This window comes from Chrysemys picta, chromosome 2, assembly GCF_011386835.1.
Source record: "Chrysemys picta bellii isolate R12L10 chromosome 2, ASM1138683v2, whole genome shotgun sequence".
NCBI lineage: Eukaryota > Metazoa > Chordata > Testudines > Emydidae > Chrysemys > Chrysemys picta.
Window position 1 is genome coordinate 82893598 of NC_088792.1, and position 24422 is coordinate 82918019.

Below are 24422 nucleotides of genomic sequence, written 5' to 3' on the forward strand. Positions count from 1 at the left end.
GCCTTGAATGAATAGACTTAAACTTTCGATATTGGAATTTCTTGATAGTAATGGCAGCTTTTTACCTTAAAGTCACCTGGCTCTTGTTGTTCAGTCTGTGCCTCCTCCTCAGTACTTAAATTATTTTAAGATGGTGTAGGTCTGTGTGCTCAGCAGCTATATTCTCTTAATATCCAAGAGGCCACTCTATTTTCCTTCTTGAGGAAACTGGAGGGTGCCGGGAGACTCTTTCCCGACTTTTCTTTGCATTTATTTTATGCTCTGTCATTCCTCCTCTCCCCTGTCCCTTCTGTATGGTGGTTCTTTTGTGATTATAAAGGTCAGTTGATATGACTTACCCCTTTTTTCTTGCTCTTATAATTCCAACTTTTTTGTCCCTAGTCCTTTCTTGCTGACTCTTTTGGTTTTCTCAATACTAAGCTTGGCATTGTAGTCAATTAGCTTCCTCTAAGTGAAACGTAAATTGCCCGATCTCTGAAGTTTCAGTTCTTCATTTAGAAGTTTGTCACTTTCAGTTTGCTGCCCATACATAGGAAAGATGGAAAAGTAGGGGAAATGCAAAATATTATCTGATTTTCAACACTTTTTCCTGACTTCTGATCTAAATAAAGTCTTAAAGTAAAACACAAATGACACAACTTAGAAAAATAAGAAATTATGTGGGTCCTGAGGCAGGTTTACTCTTATTTAACTTTAACAAATTTTACACCGAGAAATAGGCCAAACGTTCTTCATGGAATAGAGTAAAAATTCAGTCCAAAATAAATCAGAGATGTATGGCTGTTTGTTTTTTATTTTAGCTGAATTTCTCAGTAAAAATCTATTTCCATGAGCTGCGTATTATAAACTCTCCAAGTATGAACACTTACAGCTTTTCCTTGATGTCCTATTTACTTGTGAAGGATAAACCATTAATGCACAATAGGCAATAGACATGGCTCTGCAAAACATAATTCTGAGCTGTCTTTACTTTTGATGATCAAATTAATAAAAGGAGATTGTGATTCTTATCAATCAAATTACATTGAAAGTATTTGTTGTGGTAACATTTTATAACTCCATGTTACCATATAAAATATTTTTAGTGGCTGTTTCTTTCTTTGTTTAAATATTCCTTTTTTCTTTCTACTTTCCAATCACAATCAGGACAGAAACAATATGGTGAGTTTTTGTGTACTATTTTCATGGCTTATGTTTCATTAAACTCTGCCTGGCATGTGGTGTCTTGTCTAGCAGTGCATTTTAGATGCTGTTGATCAAACAATCTTTCAATTTCCAAGTTGGTCTGTGACTTTGTGCATCTCAGAGATCCTTTACTTCTGAACAACAAAGTAGCCTTTTGTGTTCTCCAGCTTTGGCTGCCAGTCTTACTGTGGGTATAGTCTCCTGAAAGATGGGTCTGGTTCTGCTCCCCAGTCACTCTGACTAGGTGGAAAAGAGTTTTTTCCTGCATGGTTAATGTATGCATGTAATACAGTATATTTAAATACAGGATTACCGAGCAGTTTTTGCTTATTCTCTATTTTAGTGCCCATATGGTGATGGGATTTGGGTTTTTTATACAAGATAAGGGGTAACTGTGCATGATAAAAGTACATGGCTGCAAGTTTCTCTGGCATGATCTGATGACCTTTGTTGGTAATTTAGTATTAATATGGTGCAAGTCACTAGCTACAGATTTCAGTTGTGGTGTTCTATTGTCACTGCCTATGAAATCACTGATTAGAAAACTGCATCACTAGTAATAAGATATATGCATCCGAAGAAGTGGGCTGTAGTCCACGAAAGCTTATGCTCTAATAAATTTGTTAGTCTCTAAGGTGCCACAAGTACTCCTGTTCTTTTTACTAGTAATAAGTGTTCTCTTGGAAAGCAGAGATCTCTCAGGACCAGCCAGTGAAAACAAAGCTTAATTTTCATGTTTAAAGTAACACTAGAAACCCACTTTTCTAAGAACATGCGCTGAAGTGAAATTATTCAGGTATCTGCTATTGCTAATTGTCCTAATCCTAAATTTGCATCTTTTTCTATTTGCAGAACATTAATCAAAAGCCAGTAATACTAAGGAAACGAAGGCAAAGAATAAAAATAGAAGCAAACTGGGATCTCTTCTATTACAGGTAAATATCTAGAATAAATGTACTATGCTTTTTAAAATAGCCATGTGTTAACTTTAAATTCATCTGTTTTGGTTGATAAATCACGGCTGTTCACTTGACAGATACAGAAGCCCTAACTCAAAGCTACAGCTATAAAGATAGAGTTTAAACAGTACAACCTGAAATATTTGACATGAACTTTAACAAATATAATGTATAGAGCAAAAAATACTCAAATGCTCTAGGTAAATTCTTTAGTCTGCTTTTGGAATGCACATGGCTAGCCCTAACCTCATTCTCTTGCTTTTGACTTTGCATACTCGGATACATTTTAACAAGGCTGTATTGAAATTTTTGTAAGACACAACTGTAGCCTGTTTCCCTTTTACCATTTATGCTGTCAGTTGTACAACCAAGTCCCAGGATGTAGGTTGCATTTCAGAGAACTAATAGGGTTAATCCTTTTGAAAAGTAGGGTATTGCTATTTCAAGAACCTTATTTTTGTTGATAAAGTGGCTTCTGGCTTTATTTTAAGGTAGAGTGGATGTCTTGTCTGATGCTTATAGACACTAAAGATATGGCTACACAGCAGAGAAAAAAACATGGCTGGTCCCTGCAGGGTGGGAGGATTCCAGAGCTCAGGCTCTATCCCAAGCCTGGAAGTCTACCCAGCAATGAAACAGCCCCACAGCCTGAGCCTTGCGAACCTGAGTCAGCTGGCACGGTCCAGCTGCAGGTTTTTCTTTGCTGTGTGTAGACAGATCCTTAGACTAATAACAAAGTAGGCATATTGAGCAAGTCACTGCTGTAATATCAAAATGATTTAAACACAGTGAGACTTTGTATTGTACAAATCAAGAATAAAATGGCAAAGCATATTCCCTTCTGTACTAATTCATTGAAGTACAGTATGCTCTGATGTGCATGGCAGGTTATGCATTTTAAACTATCTTTATCAACATTAAAAGAATAGAAAACTTTTTTTATTAGCCATGCTTTCTCCTAGATTTCTTCAAGATCATGCTAGGTCAAATTTGATTTGGAACTTCAAAACACGGGAAGAGTTGAGAGATACCCTTGAATCCGAAATGCGGGCATTCAATATTGACAGAGAACTTGGCAGTGCTAATGTTATCTCATGGAATCATCATGAGTTTGAGGTAAACTTTTCTAATATGTTTTACTTAAGTCACTAATATTGTAGTCCTAGTGTCCTTACGCATCAGCTTTTTTCTGTAACATTCTAAATGAGTGTCGTATACAACCTTTGTCAATAAATGATTGGGCAGAGTATATAAACTCAAAGCTATGAAGGAGAAAGCAGGCATCTCCTCTGTATGGTACTTTTTTGTTGTTGGTTGTTGTTGTTTTTAAAATTTGACTGTATGCAGGCCATGCAGACTAGTCGCCTCCTGGCAGGATGCATAGTCCTTTTTCAAAGAAATCGCTACGAACTACCTCATACACCCAGATTAAATGGCTTTGTACAGGCAAGACAAATCTCTGATCAGCCAAGAGGGATTCTAAATATATTCACTAAAAACACAAACTATATAAATAGCCATTTATCTTAATAGTGAAAGTGGCAGAGATCTTTAGATATGGCAAAATATACACGTAAATATACTTGTCTGCAGTACTTCAACCCATGGATTCAAAGATGAATTAATCTTAGAGAAGTTGTCATTATGACAACCAAAGTTGGGAATCTGGGCCAAAGTCCCATAAACATAACAAAGAGGACTTCTGACACACTGGAAGAAAGCACCTATGTATAAATTCCCAATAGAACAACTGTTATGTTCATTTCAAGCATTAATTCTAGCAAGGTTAACACTGAGAGCCATTAAAATGTAAGGTCCATGCAGTATTCCTCTTTCTTTTTACAGTATGTATCAACATACTTGTCCTGATAATTTATTGTACATTCCCATGTTCAATTTAAAAGTGAATAATAGTTAACTAAGTGCAAAAATCAGTATGGTACCAAAACACTTGGAGGGGCTGGCTTTCAGAAAGCTTACTAAATATGTGGCAGCCCATCTAAAGTCCTAAATAGATTGGATATCAAATCGTATGCAGAACATTGATGCTTCTGGGAAGAATGAGCCTTTCAAAACATGTAATTGAAACGATAACCTATGACACCCCCAGGGTAAAATAGTTTTGATATATGGAATTAACTTATTTTGGAAATAGGTAGAATTTCTCTAAGGTGTCGCATAAGCCAAGAGGCCATAACTAGGTGGGAACAGAATAAACTGACTTGCCTAGATCTACTTCAGATTTCAGGTGTGGTTTTTGTTTTTTTGGGGGGGGTTTTAAATCATTCAATAATAAAGTCTTCAGATAGCAGATTGTATATTTCCAATTTTGACATTGTCTCCACAACAGAATGGATTGAATAGAAAATAAATACACCTCTACCTCGATATAACGCTGTCCTCGAGAGCCAAAAAATCTTACCGCGTTATAGGTGAAACTGCGTTATATCGAATTTGTTTTGATCTGCTGGAGTGCACAGCCCCGCCCCCCCGGAGCACTGCTTTACTGCGTTATATCAGAATTTGTGTTATATCGGGTCGCATTATATCGGGGTAGAGGTGTATAGGAAGCAGAACTTGAGTGCTATTGAAGAGGGCAAACCACCATCTGTTCAGTAGGAAGAGTCCACTAGAAGTAACTAAATCCAACTTTTATGTTGGTCTCCCATAAATGCAATGAAACAACCTCAAACTCTGGGCAGTACATCATAAACACTTTCTGCAGTTGTTCACCGATTGATATTTTGGTCACATATGAAAAGCTTACTGAAAACTTGTAACATACATATATAGCTTTAGAAAAAGCCTATATTCTGAGATCCCCTCCCAAATCTACAAAACTTGAATGTATCACCGCAGTATATGTCACATGAGGAAATCTACAGGCACAATGTGACTAAACAGAGGCAATGTACTACGCTTCAGATTGGTCCAAGTCTGGTTTGAGGGCTGTTGGCATTCTGTCAGTGAACTCCTCATAACCTGCAAGAAACAGATGTTGGTGGGTAACTCCACACTTAAAACATTTTAATTTACTTTTGTGTTCTTGCAGGTATCTTTACATGCAAGCATTCTTATATTAGTGGTTTTTAATTGAGGATGGGTGAAGGGTACAGAGTTAACTTCATCTTGGAACCCCATTAACTCATGTAATTATGTGATTTTTATTTGTACGCCTGCTATTGAACTGTTGCCTCTAGGGCTGCAAAACCTATTTGACTTGTTAAATGTTAGCTGTTACAATGCTGTACTGTATCCATTATTGGTGAGATCCCTATGCTAGATTGTTTAAACTATGGCTTAAAAGGTGTGTTGTATAATGCTTCAGTTTTAGGTAAACGCTTTGTTTTAAAATACATAGTGTAATAGAATTTCCTATGGATTTCCAGAGGCTTTGTGCCACTTAGAGTATTGTGGAACAAGTTGGATATCAACTGTTCTTTAGAATGTCAGTTTCTAGTCTTCATCCATGTGCAAAGAAGTAATTTTTTCAGCCTTAAATGTCTCTGTTAGTAAAATGAAAACTGAACTGTCATTTAGAATAGCAATTAATACAAATCATATTTCATTAATGTTGCTTATTAAACCTTACTGCTTATTGCAGGAGAGAGTCTCCTCCAAAAAGAAAAGGGGGGGGGGGGAAATCTTTACTGAGCATGTTAAGCCATGAAATCAAGTGAAATATAGATTGCATGTGGCAGCTTGCTAAAAACTCAATTTTAAGTGTATAATCTGAAATAACACCTGATTTGTATACGTATGTTTCATTTATAGGTTAAGTACGAGTGCCTTTCAGAGGAAATAAAAATAGGGGATTATTATCTGAGATTATTGTTGGAGGAAGATGAAACTGAAGAGAGTGGAGCAATCAAAAAATCGTAAGCCACAGTTCAGCTTGTCTTCCTTATTTTTTTTCTGAGGTTTAATGCATGTTTTCTCCACTGTGAACTTTCTTCTGTTTTTGCAGGTATGAATTTTTCAATGAACTTTATCACCGGTTCTTGCTCACTCCTAAAGTGAACATGAAATGTTTATGTCTACAAGCACTGGCCATTGTTTATGGAAGATGTCATGAAGAAATAGGACAATTTGGTGATACTAAATATATTGTTGGGATGTTGGAAAGGGTGAGTTTTGTTTGGCTGGCATTTTTTAAATAAAAATAAATGTAGTGGCTTAGTCATTGATATGCTGCTGTCCAGTTCAAATTTTGGCATTGCAGACTTCGCTTGAAGTTTCATTTGGAAGTTACTGCTGGATTGGGTCATTTTTATTCAGTTTCTCTCTTCTAACCAGGGCCGGCTCCAGGCACCAGCGCAGCAAGCAGGTGCCTGGGGTGGCCCATGGAAGGGGGTGGCACGTCCGGCTCTTCGGCAGCAATTCGGCGGCGGGTCCCTCAGTCCCTCCTGAAGGGTAGACCTGCCACCGAATTGCTGCCGAAGAATGAAGCAGCGGCGGTAGAGTGCCGATCGTGGCTTTTGCGTGTTTTCCTCTACCCCTCCCCCCGCTTGGGGCAGCAAAAACGCTGGAGCCGGCCCTGCTTCTAACTCAGTCTTAATTGATACATTCTGCTGATGAAAGTCTATGATGGCATTTTTAGTCACGTTACTTTAATATGCAAGAATGAAATTAGGCCAATAGAAGCTCTGCCTTAAGAGTAAAATATAAATAAAAACAATATACACTGCATTGAATGCAGTATTTGAGTCTTCTGCTTATTCCTGAAGCACAGCGGTTTAACAGCAAACTTGGAATTTTTGCTCCCTTGTGGAGAGTAGTCTTCCACTAAGGGGGACACTTTACCTTCAGAATGGCTGGTTCAAAGTGCATTGGCAGTGGCCTTTTAGGCAGGGTGTTTTCTCCAAAACTGTGGGTGTACTGGTATACTTAAGGATGATGGGTTGGAGTTGTTTGTAACCATAAAACTTGGAAACCCTTCAATGGTAAAGGCAGACACAAACCATGTTTAAGTACAGTTGAGTTAATAGGTTCTAATTCTTATGCCTGTTTAATCTTTGAAGGTAAATTGAAGAGGTTTGGCCTATCAACAGGGTTGTTCATGGTTGCACTTCTCTAGCAGCAACTGAAATTAACATTTTAAGCTTTAGAGAGCTGCCTTTTTTACAATGCTCTTGTCTTAGTAGTCTGGCAGTTCTTTCTGAAGAAACGTTAACTCAGCCCTTAAATGGGAGCTCATCTTTCATTTAAGTGAATTTAAATTATAAACTCATACATGCTTTAATACCAAATCAGCAATAGGATATAAGGTAATCTTAAAAATCAGTTAACCTTTAAAACGCCATTTCACAGTGAATTCTATAGCATGACTATTTGGCAGTGGTATTTTTACCTTTTTCATAACATGAACAATTAACGTGGATTAGGTGTGGTTCAGCAGAAAGTTGCATGCTTGAAATTACTTTGCACAAACAGACTACACAGTAAACTGTAGAAATTATTCAAGAGCTGTTTTTAGTATGAAAACAAATCCAATAATACTACCAAAATTAGTGAGACTGTTTTTATAGTGACTTGCAAGATATTTGTGAAAATATTTGAGAATTTTGTAACATGTTTTCCAATACCATTTTATATATATGTTTTTCTGAAATCTTACTGTTATAAGTAACCTTATCTGTTTTTGCAGTTTTTATGTTTGTCACAAGATATTTGAGAATTGGATTTTACTCTATGGTTAATGCAACATGCTAACTTTTTGAGGCTTGATTAATCTGTATTTCCTGTTGGACATGTTTGACTTGTTCTTCCTTTTTTTCTTTAAACCCCAAAAGTGCACTGATAGACTTGAGCGGGACAGATTGATATTATTCCTTAACAAGCTCATTCTAAATAAGGTAGGAGATTTTATTCTTCCAGTACTTAAAAGAAAATTCATGAAGCATGGATACATTTCTTAAGCTGTTAAAATGTTCTCCAGTTTGAAACTAATGCTTTGAGTTGATTTTAAAAACTAACAATCTCTAATCTTGTGTTTACTTAATGGAAAGAAAGATCTCTTATTAGATTCAAATATTAAGGGTACAGCTCTCTCCCTTTTTGGCACAGATGCTATATCTATAGGCATGGTTTAGGGTTTTTTGAATGGGTAATGAGGGGATAAGGAAGTATAAATATTCTGTGCTAGATTTCTAAAGAATATGGTTGAATGTGAGGAGAGTTGAAATCTCACTTTTGAATCCCATTAAAATACTATACATAGCTGGCTCTTACAGTGCTTTTTACTTACCCATAACACACTTATATAATGCTCACATTTATTTCATGTGAAGGTTTTCTCTCTTGTTTACAGAAAAATGTTAAGGACCTCATGGATTCAAATGGCATTAGAATCCTTGTGGATCTGCTTACCATGGCACATCTCCACACAAGCAGGGCTACAGTACCATTGCAAGTATGAGGTCTTTTGGTTTATTCACACTATGCCTTTTTAAGGGAATTTTTTTAATGGGACACTGTTTTTTAAGGGTGCTTGGTCAGAAACTAGGATTTTATGAAATTCAATCTTTTAAGGCTGATATCTTTCACTTATAACAATATTGAAAAACTCACAAAAGTAAGGAAACTGGCTGAAGTTTCTCTACCAACCATAACTTTGTCCATGTTTCCCTGCACATACCATTTACAGTCTAAGCCTTCTTTAGCACCACCCAACTCTCATACGCCCTCCTAATGCACATCAGGCAAAAACACAGCCTTGTAAAAGCCCCTCCATAAACTAGCCAGCTTCCAAATTGCTAAAGTCATATGGGATTAAGACTGGATCTTGCATTAAGTTGGTTACGTCATTTAAATATAAATATTTTAACTTTTAGAGCAATGTGATTGAAGCAGCACCTGATATGAAGAGAGAAAGTGAGAAAGAGTGGTACTTTGGCAATGCAGATAAAGAGAGGAGCGGGCCTTACAGCTTTACAGAGGTATCGTACTCTTTCGTTGCTGATTCATAAAATAATTAAACTTAACGGCCATATTGGGCTAGTTTGACCCAATATCCTGTCTTCCAACAGTGGCCAGTGCAGGAATGAACAGAACAGGGTAACTGAGTGATCCATCCCCTGTCATCCAGTTCCAGCTTCTGTCAGGCAGGGGCTTAGGGACGCCCAGAACATAGGGTTGTGTCCCTGACCATCTTGGAATAGCCATTGATGGACCTATCCTTCATGAACTTATCTTGTTCTTTTTGGATCCCTGTTGTATTTTTGGACTTCACAACGTCCCTGGCAATGAATTCCACAGGTTGACTGTGCATTGTGTGAAGAAGTATTTCTTTGTTTTAAACCTGTTGCCTATTAATTTCATTGGGTAATCCCTGGTTCTTGTGTTTATATGAAGAGGTAAATAACATTTCCTTATTCACTTCCTCCACACTGTTGCTGATTTTGATAGACCTCTCTCTCACACACCTGGTAGTATCTCTTCTAAAATGATCAATCCAAGTCATCTTAATCTCTCCTCATACGGATGCTGTTCCATACCCTTAGTAATTTTTGTTGCCCTCTGTACTTCTTCCAATTCTAATATATCTTTTTTGAGATGGGGCATGGGCATACCATGGATATATATGTAGTGGCATTATGATATTATCTATCCCTTTCCTAATGATCCCTAACATTGTAAGGTGTGGTTTTTTTTGTTTGTTTGTTTGTTTTTTGACAGCTGCAGCTGCACATTGAGCAGATGTTTTCAGAGAACTATCCACAATGACCCCAAGATCTCTCTCTCTCTCGAGCGGTGACAGCTAATTTAGACCCCATCATTTTGTATGTCTAGTTGGGATTTCCAATGTGCATTACTTTGGAATCAGTGTTCCTTTTTCAAGAGGGCAGGATATTGTCTTTATAAAAGAGCTGAATAGAAGAGGAAAGAGTCTACACTGCTCCAATAAGTGCACATTGGTTAACATAACTTATCAGACATTGGGTACAGCTAGATAATCCTCCCCCACCCAAGTTTGAGAATTCATGGAGTCCTAGGTAATAAAGGGGAGTGATACTGTCACCACCCCTCTGACTGTAACTGGCATTCTAAAAGCATGATAGAGTTCCACAAGTTACTGCTTGTACCTGCCGTATGGTGGAATGAATTAGTCTTCTAGTTTACTGCTCTCTGAGCCAGTAGGAGCGCCATCATAAAAAATAAATCTTATTTAACATGAAAATGGTTTTAAAATGCAAAGATGTGCACTGATGTACCAATTTACTGTTATAATGAATTGTCTTACACTTAATCCGCATCCAATATATATTTAGTATTGTTCTGATGTGTACAGTAAGCTTATTGGGTACCAATCTCTGAAAAATGTGGGTATGGCACATTTAATGTAGTTTTGATTCATAAACTTCTAATTTTGTTGTGCTAAGGAAAGATTAAATTCTCAAAGGAAATCAGTGATCTGATCATTTTGGAAATGGTGTTCGTGCTTTTTATCTTCCTAACACAAACTACCAAATGGTGTAAAATATTAGTATTTTTAAGAGTGCAAGAATCAAAGCTTTGAGTTCTAATTCTGTGTAGTCTCCAAATGAGATCAATAATCCAATTTACTATAAAGACTTGACTTAAAAAAAAAAAATCAGTTGAAAATGTCTTCCAAGTTGGTTTTCTTTTGCTTTTCTGGGCCCTTTTTTCCTGTCATACAAAGGGTAGATTTTAGAGCTCCTAAAGGGAACAGGAATATTTAGGCTGTATTGGTTTTTCATAGCAAAAAATCTTTTTCATACTTGGAGGGCATCTGATTTTATATGCATTGAGTTACCAAGACAAGTAATGAAAAATACCAGAAAACCTTACTGCTCATAGTGTGAAGCATCTAACGTGTACCTCTGATTTTTAAAAAAGATGCAGGAATTATGGACCAAGGGAAAGCTGACTGCAAAAACACGTTGCTGGGCTCAGGGTATGGATGGCTGGAGACCATTGCAGTTTATCCCTCAGCTTAAATGGTGCTTGTTAGCCAATGGACAGGCTGTGCTGAATGAGACTGACCTTGCCACACTTATCCTCAACATGTTGATCACCATGTGTGGCTATTTTCCCAGCAGGTAACGAGTCTCTTTAGTTCCAAGAGGAGAAAATGGCTGTAACTTTCCATGGTGGTAGCAAATGTGCATAATTGCTATTCCAGTTTTATTGATCTATTTCCTGGGTTAAATGGGAGAAATTCTTTAAACAGGACCTGCATCTATCATCTCGTAGCGAATTTCATTTGGTTAGTGAACATGGAAATTTTAATCTTTCTACCACGAAAGCAGAGATGAACTAATGCAGTTTTATGATGGGACAAAGATAAATCCATTTAATAGAAGTGCCATAAAACTTCATGGTCACTGCTGCATTGACTGCTCCTTCTCAAACTGAAATTACAATAATTTAACATGTCTTAAAAATATAATAGAAGTGAATATCTCAGGTTACTTTACTAGCATTAGAAATATAATCAAACTTGTTATAACTCTTCTTAAACAGATAGTTAATCTCTCTCTTTCCATGAGTGAATACTTAATGTGAATTTTACTAAACCTTGCTGATATACTCTATATCAAAGCTAAGACCAGGTGAAAGTTTGATGAATATTTAAGAAATGGGGATAGTAAAACTTGTTGGAATGTATATTCAGGATCTTGATATCAACCCAGTCCATTGGATCAAAATCTAAAATATGCCTGAGAAATCAGTTAAACATTTAAAATAAAAGCACAAATACTGTATTTATATTTATGTATTATACACTAAAAACATTGATTGGGAAAATGCATATTTTTAGGGATCAAGATAATGCCATTATAAGACCTTTGCCCAGAGTAAAGAGGCTGCTTTCAGACAGTACTTGCCTTCCCCATATTACTCAGGTAAGTTGCTTGTTTTTTCTGTTCTTGAGAAATGTGTAAATATCCAGAAGTGATTCCAGCTAACTTAATATAATTTAACAGTCATTGTGTTCTGGGCTGTTGTGCTTCTTTCTGGTATATTGCACTAACGTTTTTTTGGTTTTAATCATTCAATTGTGATTAGCTGGTTAAAGTTAGTTTGTTTTATGGCTACTGCTCATCTAAAACTTGTAGATGCTCCATGTAAACGCTGTTTGTCTTCATTTCAGCTGCTGTTGACATTTGACCCTATCCTTGTTGAGAAAGTTGCCATATTGCTGTTCCACATCATGCAAGATAACCCACAATTATCTCGTTTTTATCTAAGCGGAGTATTCTTCTTTATCATGATGTACACAGGTTCCAATGTACTTCCTGTTGCAAGGTAAGGACAAGAGGAAAGGTAAAAATAACAATTTTAGGTATTTATGCTTGGAACTGCCTCTGCATATTAATACTCCTAACTAGATAGGGGAACCTGTTACTTGTATTAAGCAGTGAACAGCAAGGTTTTTTATAGTGGCTTGCTTGTTTGATTCTGTACAAGTGATTAAGCTATACAAAACTTCACATGTCCACTTTGGTAATGTGTATACATTTACAGTTTTGTTGAACTGAAGTAGTGTTTGGGGGAGTGTGTGCCTATAGCGTGCCCAGCTGTACAGCTAAAATCATGCATCTGGTCAAGGCTTCCATTGACTTAAAGCCATGAGAGCAAGTACATGAGTACATAATACCAGAATTAGAAGAAATATTGTAGGCTTTTGATGTGTACTATTTGAGCTTTTATTTTTATAATAGTTGGGGCCCAACAATGTGATTGATATAAGGGTCCATAAAACTCCTTGCAGGATCAATGCCTAAAACACTTAATGTAAACATTCACATTTATCAGACTTGTATCTTCAAGTGTATGTAAATGGCTTTCTATTAAGCTCATGAATTTGAGTTTTGAAGCAATTTTGCTGCATGTAATGAATTCTTCTCCCCATACATTAAGAATTCAAATGTATACAACAGAATATCAGAAGTAAGTTCTCTGTTGTAAATATGTCACTGATATCTTGATATCTAAACAGTAAAAAATTCAAAGCTTTCCATAAAGCTTATGAGGAGGCAAAAAATCTAGGGTTAAGCTATAAATTTGATGTGAAGATAGGACTAAAATGAAAAAGCAAATGCATTTTTGAATTAGCATCTATACTGCTCTCTTTTCTGCAGAGCCGCATTGAGAATACCACTGAACTGAAAAACATTCCTTTTCTCCTAGGTTTTTGAAGTACACTCATACAAAACAAGCTTTCAAGTCTGAAGAGGTGAGTAAAAATTACTAGTATAAAAACATTTATTTTTGCTCTCCTAAGTTAACTAGTGAATTCTATGTTAAATGTTTTCTGTAGTATACTCCTTCAGTTTTCAATCTTTCTACCTTGTGCTTACATCCTCATCATAAAGGGACACTCTCGCTTTCTATTTTGTTAAAGACTTTTCTTTTCCCTCCTTGCATTCATGTTTAAAGTCCTCTTTAAAAAAAAAAAAAAAAAAAAAAAAAAAAAACACCAAAAAAAAAACTCAGCTTGACCAGACAACTACCTAATTCTCTTGGCTGTGTTGCTTGTGACCGTCGTGCATTGGCAGTAACCATAGGCGTGCACAGCACATTTCATTAGGGTGTGCACCCAGGGAATTTTATTTATTTATTTTTTTAAAGGTGAACATCATAAAGGTTGGTGTGGGAGGGATTGGGGGTGTGGGAGGAGGTGCGGTGTGCAGGAAGGGGCTCAGGGCAAGGGATTGGGGCAGCGGAAGGGTGCGGAGTGCAGGAGGGGGCTCAGGGCAGGGAGTTGGAGTGCATGGGGGTGCAGGGTGCAGCAGGGGGCTCAGGGCAGGGGGTTGGGGTGCGGGAGGGATGTGGAGTGCGGCAGGGGGCTCATGGCAAGGAGTTGGGGGGGCAGGGTGCAGGAGGGAGCTCGGGATTGGGGTGTGAGGTGCAGGCAGGGGGGTTAGGGCAGGGAGTTGAGGTGCAACAGGGAGCTCAGGACGGGGAGTTGGGGTGCAGGAGGGGTGTGGTGGGGGCTTAGGACGGAGTTGGAGTGCAGGAGGGGTACAGGGTGCAGGCAGGGGGTTCAGGGCAAGGAGTTGGGGGGCAGGGTGCAGGAGGGGTTCGGGCTCTGGTCCGGTGCCGCTTACCTGCAGCGGCATGCTGCCTGCCTGCCTGCCCTGGTCCCGTGCCACGCTGCACCGCTCACCACGTCCCTGCATGGCCCCCGGGGTGGGACACAGGGCTCCGCGTGCTGCCCTTGCCACATTCCTGGTACCTCTCCCATTGGCCGCGGTTCCCCATTCCCAGCCAATGGGAGCTGCGGGGGGCGGTGCCTGGAGCAACACACGGAGCCCTATGCCCCCCCCCCACCCCCCACCCCGTCGGGGCCCCAGGGACGTGGTGCTGTGCCGGCCGCTTCTGAGAGCGGCGCGGGGCCTGCGGCAGCACAGGGGGCAAATCCCACGGGCCGGATCTAGCCCGTGGGCATTAGGGTGTGCCTGGGCACACCCTGTGCACACGCCTATGGCAGTAATTCATTACCAAATACAGGGCATAGACTCCTGTATTCTTGACTTCTGTCAGTCAAGTCTGCTTTGAATCTCCTTTAGAAAGCATCCTGTTTGTAATATCTGCTTTTTCTCTGTCTTCTAGAGAAGACCATGAAATGCCATTTGCACAGCCAAGTAGCTTTTCCTGCTGCTTGTTCAATCCGGCCTAGTCAGTGCATTAAACATACTCTTCTTTCCTAAATTCAAACCAAGCATTTGCAACTAAGATGTGACAGTTTATTTTAGTAGTGCTACAAATAGTCATTGGAGTACCAATCCAAGCAACTACTCGTTCCTCTTACAATTAGACCCTTTGAGACACCTAGATCTCACTGCTTACCACCTCTCCAGCAGATCTCCAGGCAACATTCCCATTTGTTAACAGTGGGATTTCACTAGACACTGCCTATTTGCATGTCTCTTGTGTGCATCTAGGCATGCAGCAAAAGATCTAACTTGGGTCTTAAAGTGAGGTGAGTGAACACTTTAAGATGACCAGAGAAGTCTGTTTTCTGAGACTGAATTTTTTGTCCTAGGAAGCTTCAAAATGGGACATTGGCCTGTAATGTGTTTAAAGAAAAACCTTCACTAGAACCCCATGGAAATAATAGGGGGAAGCACATTCCCTACATTCAGTGGCAGAGAGAGACACAATCTGGTGGATTCCATTACCTTCCCCATCCAACATCTTGTTCAGGAGTAAAATCATACGAATTTTTACAGCTTGTGTGGCCTCTATCTTCCGAACTTGCAGCTAGGATGACTGCAATTGGCATTTCAAAAGAGCTCTGTTTACTCTTCGTAACTCAAGTGGAAGCAGCTTCAAGCTAAGATGAGTTTATAGCACCTTCTGGCTTGGCCAGTACAATGATCCTTTAAACTCTTTATAGTTTGTGGACCATAAATCTCTGATATCAGTTGTGTGCACACACAGCTATTCCACTTGGAGGAACACAATGCCTAGTAAATGATCAAGCTAAAGGAATCCAGTGAACTAAGTCTATTTCTCTTTGTTTTTTGGCTTGAAGTGGCAAAAATGAAGAACTTGGAACGCTAACCATTATTTTTAGGTTGTTATATATTAGGAACTCCTTGTCCAACTCCTTTTAAACTTTGCAGGAAGGTTCCTGGCCAAAATAGAATTTAACATTACAATTTTGAGATGAATTTGAATTTTGTGAATTTTAGTAGGGAGACGGCCAAATAGGTTTTTTAATGGAAACTTGGTTGCAGCTTAATAAACTGTGGGAAGTAGTGCTTGTGGGTGTTAATATTCAGTCACCTTTTTAAAGAGGATAAATTGCCCTTGTAGAAAGTGCATCTTAATTCACCCACTCTACGTATGTCAGAGCGTTAAATCTACAAAGCTGAACCAAGGGAGGAGATAGTATCCAGAAATTGCTTATCATGTTAGTCTGGTGGTGGTTTCCCAAGGATTGTTTTTTCCTTTTTTTTGATACAGAAGGCCTGCAATACATTGTTTTGTCTGAAAGTTTTCAACTAGCAATAATCACACCTCAGATTAGCCTCATTAGCTATGATACTGCCACTGCGCAAATTTTAAACCATATAAATTTTTTTACAAAAATAAAATTTTAGAGCTGAACTTCTATTGCTACTATAATATGTGTGTCTGTCTGCCTGTAGTACTGTGCCTCTGAATTAAACATACTTCCTACTAGCATTCTTATAGTAAGCAGGATCCAAGAACTTGTTCTGTAAACCAGCATAACTTTCCATGTACTGATGTACTTTATTCAAGATATAAGGGGTGCTAGCTCACATCAGATCTTTTTTTAAATTCATGATATCAAAAAGGATTTACAATATCGTTGTTTGTTAAAATCTTTAGCCTTAAACTAGATCAGTGATGTAGCAAACAATTTGATCAGTAAATGATGTAATTAAATCTGTCTGGATAGCTTTTAGGAATTTTAGATAGGATTTTTGGCTCATACAGTTAGAAGACCTAGTGACGAATTTGAGTTCTGGAGAGATACTTGCTACTTGTTCTAGTCTTGCCATTGGCTGCAAAATCAATATTCTGCAGAAAACTTCAGTGTCTTATGAATGCTTTCCATTGATGAGTGAAACATACTGCTGTTGGACATAACTACAATGACCTTAAGATTAGTGTCTCTTATAGTCCACGGCTTTTATATCTCTAAGGATGATGGGCTTCACTGCCCTGGGTGTAAAATTGGTATACTTTTTAAAGTGCTATGACTGTTCTGGGTTATATACTGTAAGTCACAGTTGCTTACTTAGCTGTTTCACTCCTTTACAAGTGATGAGAAGATGACTCATGGTCAGCATCCTTTAAAAAATCAGCCTCCTTAAATTTAAGTAGCTGTTAATGACTAGCAAATTTTTTGCATACTCAAAGCTATGTAAAGAAAATTTATACAAAAACATTTAAGATCCTAATCCATTTCATTGAATTCCACTGTAAAATAGGAAAGCCGTATCCCAGTGTATGTTAATCATGCAATGAGTGTGATCAAACTACAACTTAACTTGCAAATACCTCAATACCTGTGAAATTCTTTCATTTTAGACAAAAGGGCAAGATATAGTTCAAAGAAGTATACTAGGACACATCCTTCCTGAAGCAATGGTGTGTTATTTAGAAAACTATGAGCCAGAAAAATTTTCTGAAATTTTTCTTGGGGAATTTGACACTCCAGAAGCAATTTGGAGCAATGAAATGAGGTAACTATTTGTATCTATTTCCCATTAAACTTGTATTAAGTGCATACCATGTGATTTGACCAGGATTAGTTGGTATAGTATATTTTACATCTTGGGCAAAGAGGGCTCAGTGGTTCACTTCACTTAGCTATAGTAGCAGTTGCCCGTAGCAACTCTCTCCAGTGAAATGGATTTAGTTGTCCCAATTAAGTCTTTCTTTAGCCCTCTGTTCACATCATAAAGCCAGGAAACAACATGGCACAACAAAGTCTCTCTTCAAAAGAAGCCCATAGTACAAATATCATTTGTACAGTGTACAAATATCATAGAACAGTTTATGCCATTTCACTTTAAATTCTCCAACAGTTTGCTTCATGCCTGCCTACTTCATGCTCAGTTAGTGTCAACAAATGTTATCTGTCTCTAGAGTGTGACCATTCTTCACAGTTTCCTCTGTAAACTACATGGTGTTGCAAATCATATAATTCCTGTCTGGATATCATACCCTAGCAACCTGAGAGGTATTTCCCATATAAAGCATGGAAAATCTTTCTAATTATATACCTTTTTTATATAAATCTAAATCTTCAGTGTTGAAACAAATTTGAGACTGCTCTCAAATAGGCGAATAAGTAGGCAGAACTGTGTAAACAGCTTCTGTATTACTGCTTAATGTTTTTGTTCCGGTGTCCTAAAATTAAAACCAGTCACATGAGATTATAGCACTGTAGTATCCCAAATTTCATAAGACTTTTAATCTGTTCAAGAAAATATGGCTAATTATGGGATATTAAACACTTGTCAAAAATGCTGCTTGGTGTACTTATGAAAAGTACCTGACCAAAATCTTGTATTTGTATAATTCTTGATGTTTGCAATTCACAGGCGCCTTATGATCGAGAAGATTGCTGCTCACCTTGCTGACTTCACCCCTCGTCTTCAAAGTAATACAAGAGCACTCTATCAGTACTGCCCCATACCAGTTATCAACTATCCACAACTGGAGAATGAGCTGTTCTGTAATATTTATTACCTCAAACATCTGTGTGATACACTCCTATTTCCAGATTGGCCAATTAAAGATCCTGTAAGTCAGAAATCTTTCTACGCTTGTATATCCATAGCACATTTGCACAAACCTAACAAAACTCAAACATTTCTAAAATCCAAAAAACCAGGAGTGATAAATTGTCCTAATAGTTGGCTTCAAACCTTGTTTCCTCCATAAACCTCAATATACTTTTTGGTTTACATCTGCAAGTCTTGAGCTCATGCCAAGCTGCTGTACTGGATCTAAACATTGGGTCCCACGTGCTCTTTGCTTTCTGGGCTGGGCAGAGTTTAACTTTCTCTCTGAGCGTGTAGGCATACACTCCCGATACAGTCTCCATGTCTGACGTTCCTGTTGCCAGTGGGGACCCTGCAGTCCTATTGCATAGACCCTGAAGTTAGCACCAGCTCCCACAAGCCTCACAGTAGCTGTTGCACATTGAGTTCTATCAAAGCTGTGGACCTGCTGTAACAACTTCTGCATGATGAACCAAAAATCAGTATTGGGTAAACGGGAATATAATTGAATTGTCCTCTGAATTCTTGATGATGGCATGAAAAAACTATGCTGCTGTAACAATCAGATATGATTGCTCATACTTCCCTTTGTTTCAGCAACTCTTGGGATGTCTACACTGCAGTGTGAGTCTGGAGTTTGAATTTAGGCTCAAGGCCCCTACCCCTTCCATCTACTCATAAACCTTTCTAATCAGGGCTCAGTCCCAGGGGTGGAGGGTCTGAGCCTGATTCAAGCCGGGACCCAGGTTTAAGCCATATCGCTTTGCAGTTTGTAGAGATAGACCCACTGGGTTCGTGCTCTGGGACTCCACCAGAAATATTTCATGATCCCACAGGCCAGGTATCTTTGTCCTCTGGGCAGTCGAGTCTAGTGGACAGTCAAGTTTTCCCACAGTACACTACAAACAAAGGACTAGAGCAGCCAAATGTTGGGAGGATGCTAGGAAGTCTAGGATATGGGAGGTTGGACTTAGTCTGCCCACATAAAACAGTGTAGACACTGGAGCCCCAGGATGGGACACAGGGTTCAACAGTTCCTAACCTGTGGTTACAAATGGGTGTAGACACTCAGCCCCAGGTTAACAAACCCAGGGTAGGCTAACTGAGTTTTACTAACCTTGGTCTTAAAGAGACTAAGCCAGATAAGTAACCTGACAAACTCTTTTAGTAACTCTTCTTTTAATGCTTAAACTGCTAAAGCTTAACAAGAAACATAGCCATCTATGCAGTCTAAGGCCTTGTCTACACTACGAGAGTAGTTCGATTTTACTTGCATCGAATTTTTGTAATCGATATTGCAAAGTCGAACGTGTGTGTCCACACTAAGGACAGTAATTCGACTTTGTGCGTCCACACTAACGGTGATAGCGTCGACATTCGAAGCGGTGCACTGTGGTCAGCTATCCCACAGTTCCCGCAGTCCCCTCTGCCCATTGGAATTCTGGGTGTAGCCGGCAATGCCTTCTGGGTAACAAAATGAGTCGAGGGTGCTTTTGGGAAACTGTCGTCATCCGTCCATCACTCCCGCCCTCCCTCCCTGAAAGCGCCGGCGGGAAAACAGTTCGCGCGCTTTTCCAGTCATTGACAGCGCGGACGCCACTGTACTCCGAGCATGGAGCCCGCTGCGACCATCGCTGCAGTTGTGGCCGCTCTCAACGTCTCGCAGCTTATCATAAAGGTTTCCCTGAGGCAGATGCAGAAAAGTCAGGCAAGGAGGCTACGGCACCGCGGTGATGTCCTGAAGTCTGAGAGTAGCACAGACCTGTCAGAAAGCAGGCGACCCAGCGCCGAGGACATCACAGTGGCAATGGGTCATGTTGATGCCGTGGAACGGCGATTCTGGGCACGGGAAACAAGCACTGAGTGGTGGGACCGCATAGTGCTGCAGGTCTGGGATGAATCCCAGTGGCTGCGAAACTTTCGCATGCGGAAGGGAACTTTCCTGGAACTTTGTGAGTTGCTGTCCCCTGCCCTGAAGCGCAGTGACACCCGGTTGCGAGCTGCACTGAGTGTACAGAAGCGAGTGGCCATAGCCCTGTGGAAGCTTGCAACGCCAGACAGCTACCGGTCAGTCGCGAACCAGTTTGGGGTGGGCAAATCTACCGTGGGGGTTGTTGTGATGCAAGTAGCGAAGGCAATCGTTGATGTACTGCTGCCAAAGGTAGTGACCCTGGGAAACGTGGAGGCGATCATAGATGGCTTCGCAGCGATGGGATTCCCAAACTGCGGTGGGGCCATAGATGGAACTCACATCCCTATCCTGGCACCGGACCACCAGGCCACCCAGTACATTAACCGAAAGGGATACTTTTCCATGGTGCTGCAAGCACTGGTGGACCACAGGGGACGTTTTACCAACATCTACGTGGGATGGCCGGGCAAGGTTCATGACGCTCGTGTTTTCAGGAACTCTGGTCTGTTTAGACGGCTGCAACAAGGTATTTACTTCCCGGACCACAAAATAACTGTTGGGGATGTGGAGATGCCTATAGTCATCCTCGGGGACCCAGCCTACCCGCTAATGCCCTGGCTCATGAAGCCCTATACTGGCGCCCTGGACACTGAAAAAGAACTCTTCAACTACCGGCTGAGCAAGTGCAGAATGGTGGTGGAGCGTGCTTTTGGCCGTCTCAAGGGGAGATGGAGAAGCTTACTGACTCGCTGTGATCTCAGCGAAACCAATATCCCCATTGTTATAGCAGCTTGCTGTGTGCTCCACAATCTCTGTGAGAGCAAGGGGGAGACCTTTATGGCGGGGTGGGAGGTTGAGGAAAATAGCCTGGCTGGTGATTACTCACAGCCAGACAGCCGGGCGATTAGAAGAGACCAGCGGGAAGCGCTGTGCATCCGGGAGGCTTTGAAAGCAAAGTTCCTGAGTGAGCAGGGTAACCTGTGATTTTATAGTTTGTGTACTGAGAAGCTAAACCTGCCCCCGTTTCTTTACCCAGGTAATGTTGACTATCCTATCCAGTTACATACCCCCTTCACCCCCCCTCCAACACACGTGTCGAAATAAAAATAGTTCTACTTTGTTAAAGCACACCGTTTTCTTTAATACTGTTTTAGCGGGAATTTTTTAAAACTGGGACGCAGACTGTGGTGCGGGGCGGGTCTAGTGTTGTGATGCGAATGCAGCTTCTAAACTCAAGGATTGACAGGCTCCGCTGCGGTGGGATGCTTGTTTCAACGGAGCCTGTCACCCCTCCTGATCGGGACTGTGTGTATGGGAGGTCTATTTGACTTTGTGGCAGGGGGAGGACGGTTACAGATCCCATGCTGTGTGGCTCTGTGATCCTGTCTAAGGACCGGCGCTTAAGATCTGTAACTGCCCTCCCCCGCCACAAAGTCACAGAGCAACCCACCCCCCCCAACATTACATCAAAACAACCTCCCAGACTAACCGGGGCAACTAGTCACTGCATCACTGCACTGTGTATGTGCCCTGCTGCTGTGCCTGCCCCCGACTATGTACCCTGCCAAAGGAGACTGTCCTGTCCAATTTCCAACCCCCTTTCCCCTCCTCCTCCAAAAGAACATGATTGAAACAGTAGTTAACAGAAACGAATTTTTTATTATCAACTACACATGGCATTGGGAGGTGAAACTTGGACGTGGGCTTGTGTCAGGCGGGAAGGAAAGAACTTTTCAAATTTTGGGAAATGAGAGCCTTCTGCTACTAGAGCTCTCTGCAGGGGTGGAGTGAGAGTTAGCAGGGACTCTGCCGCCTCTCCTTCTTTGCACTTTGGGTGAGGTGGGTATGGGACTTGGTGGCGGGGGAGGGCGGTTAGAGATGGACTGCAGCGGGGCTCTGTCCTCCTGCCTCCGTTCCTGCAGAACATCCACAAGGCGCCGGAGCGTGTCCGTTTGCTCCCTCAGTAGTCCAAGCAGCGTTAGAGTCGCCTGCTGGTCTTCCTGCCGCCACCTCTCCTCCCGATCCATGTTGGCTTGGTGCATTCGGGTCAAGTTCTCCCGCCACTGGGTCTGCTGTGCTGCCTGGGCTTGGGAAGAGGCCATAAGCTCAGAGAACATGTCCTCCCGTGTCCTCTTCTTCCTACGCCTAATCCGCGCTAGCCTCTGGGAGTGTGATTCCAGGCTAGGTTGTGAGACAGTCGCAGACGGGGCTGTGGAAATGGGAAAAAGGGAGTGAATTCCTCTGAAAGATAAATGTAGTTGTGAACAAAGAACATAGTCTTTCTCTGTGAACAAGACCATGCACAGCACCTTTCACATGCGCACTCAGCACAAGGTCGAATTCTCGGCCTTCGCATTCTGTGCCTGGGGTCTTGAACAGCACATTTGAGAAGCGAGGCAGCACAACGGAATTTCTGTTGCAGGCAGACATGGTAAGCCGTACACTTGTGGCAGTTTAAAACTTTTATATTACCACTGGCCTCATTTCACATTTAAATCAATGTCAGTCCCTGCTGCCAGCAATCCGGCAAGCGGGAACTCTGCCCCTGTCCCACCCCCTCGCGGCTGTCCCCGGGAATGATCCCTTTCGGCTGCCCCTCTCCCGCCTCCACCGCGTGGCTGCAAACCAGCGGTGACAGTTCTGTAAAGGAACGGGAAAGCAGTCCCAACACTAACATTCCCCTACCTAATTAAAAGCAGGTCACCATGGCCGACATCACCCTGATGAGGATCTCCGAGAGCGACAAAGAGAGAATGCTCCGGGAAAGCCTCCAAAGACCAGGGCCGTATGCCGCCCTGCTGTGCAGAGCAATGATCCCCGAGTACCTGATAATCTCGTGGCGCGGCAACGTGTCGTACTTCGGAGGACCCAATAAGGCCGCTCTCCCCAAGAACCTCATGCAACGGCTTTCAAGTTACCTCCAGGAGAGCTTCATCGAGATGTCCCAGGAGGATTACTGCTCTATCCCCGCACATATAGACCGCATTTTACTGTAGCTGCAGTAGCAGGGAATACACAGTAGAGCGGCTTGTGCAGGACAATCACTGAAAACCGGACATTGCTAGATTTCTTTTCAAAACTTGCACTGCCCCTTACTAAACCGTTAAGCGCCTAGGGCACACTAATCATGAACAACCCATTCTTTTAATTGTTAATATTCCTGTTTTGTTAAAAATAAATGTTTAGATGTTTACAACACTTACTGGCTGATCCTTCACCAGATTCTGTGTCCGGGGTAATGGCTGGGGACGCTTCGTAGGGGATCTCTGTAAGGGTGATGAAGAGATCCTGGCTGTCGGGGAAATCAGCGTTGTGAGAGCTGCCAACTGCCTCGCCCTCCTCATCTCCTTCCTCATCTTCCCCGTCCCCTAACATGTCTGAGGAACCGGCCGTGGACAGTATCCCATCCTCAGAGTCCACGGTCACTGGTGGGGTAGTGGTGGCGGCAGCACCGAGGATGGAATGCAGTGCCTCGTAGAAACGGGATGTCTGGGGATGGGATCCGGAGCGTCCGTTTGCCTCTTTGGTCTTCTGGTAGCCTTGTCTCAGCTCCTTGATTTTCACGCGGCACTGCGTTGCATCCCGGCTGTATCCTCTCTCTGCCATGTCTTTAGAGATCTTCTCGTAGATCTTTGCATTCCTTCTTTTGGATCGCAGCTCGGAAAGCACGGACTCATCGCCCCACACAGCGATGAGATCCAAGACTTCACGATCAGTCCATGCTGGGGCTCTCTTTCTATTCACAGACTGCATGGCCATCACTGCTGGAGAGCTCTGCATCGTTGCCAGTGCTGCTGTGCTCGCCACGATGTCCAGACAGGAAATGAGATTCAAACTGGCCAGACAGGAAAAGGAATTCAAATTCAAATTTTCCCGGGGCTTTTCCTGTGTGGCTGGTCAGAGCATCCGAGCTCGCACTGCTGTCCAGAGCGTCAACAGAGTGGTGCACTGTGGGATAGCTCCCGGAGCTATTAGCGTCGATTTCCATCCACACCTAGCCTAATTCGACATGGCCATGTCGAATTTAGCGCTACTCCCCTCGTCGGGGAGGAGTACAGAAGTCGAATTAAAGAGACCTCTATGTCGAACTAAATAGCATCGCAGTGTGGACGGGTGCAGGGTTAATTC

The 24422-nt window shown here is 41.4% G+C and overlaps 2 protein-coding genes and 1 pseudogene across 9 annotated transcripts in view; 1 reads left to right on the forward strand and 2 right to left on the reverse strand.

Annotated features, from left to right (window-relative positions):
• The window catches only part of DNAJC13 (DnaJ heat shock protein family (Hsp40) member C13), a 100717-nt gene that overhangs the window by 40244 nt on the left and 36051 nt on the right, over positions 1-24422 (forward strand). For all 7 annotated transcript variants that reach the window (XR_010599154.1, XR_010599156.1, XR_010599155.1 and 4 more), the window contains 13 exons: positions 2038-2120; positions 3107-3260; positions 5919-6022; positions 6112-6271; positions 7937-7999; positions 8455-8556; positions 8978-9082; positions 11004-11206; positions 11929-12013; positions 12262-12416; positions 13302-13347; positions 17181-17335; positions 18200-18401. Coding sequence is in view for 2 of the 7 variants with exons in the window: in XM_005278641.5 (XP_005278698.2) it covers positions 2038-2120; positions 3107-3260; positions 5919-6022; positions 6112-6271; positions 7937-7999; positions 8455-8556; positions 8978-9082; positions 11004-11206; positions 11929-12013; positions 12262-12416; positions 13302-13347; positions 17181-17335; positions 18200-18401 (1617 nt within the window). In the remaining 5 variants the exon portion in view is untranslated. The remainder of the gene's footprint in view (positions 1-2037; positions 2121-3106; positions 3261-5918; positions 6023-6111; positions 6272-7936; positions 8000-8454; positions 8557-8977; positions 9083-11003; positions 11207-11928; positions 12014-12261; positions 12417-13301; positions 13348-17180; positions 17336-18199; positions 18402-24422) is intronic.
• Positions 15983-16184, reverse strand: LOC112060317 (U4 spliceosomal RNA; annotated as a pseudogene).
• LOC135981942 (myb/SANT-like DNA-binding domain-containing protein 2) lies at positions 21934-24196 on the reverse strand. 2 transcript variants are annotated; one of them, XM_065587064.1, is made up of 2 exons: positions 23498-24196; positions 21934-22503 (listed from the first exon to the last, which is right to left on the reverse strand). In XM_065587064.1, exons 1-2 carry the CDS (start codon positions 24072-24074, stop codon positions 22028-22030), a joined length of 1053 nt encoding a protein of 350 aa, XP_065443136.1. In that variant the 5' UTR covers positions 24075-24196; the 3' UTR covers positions 21934-22027. The 2 variants fall into 2 exon arrangements, with proteins under 2 accessions (XP_065443136.1, XP_065443137.1); XM_065587065.1 differs by lacking the exon at positions 21934-22503 and adding an exon at positions 23123-23290.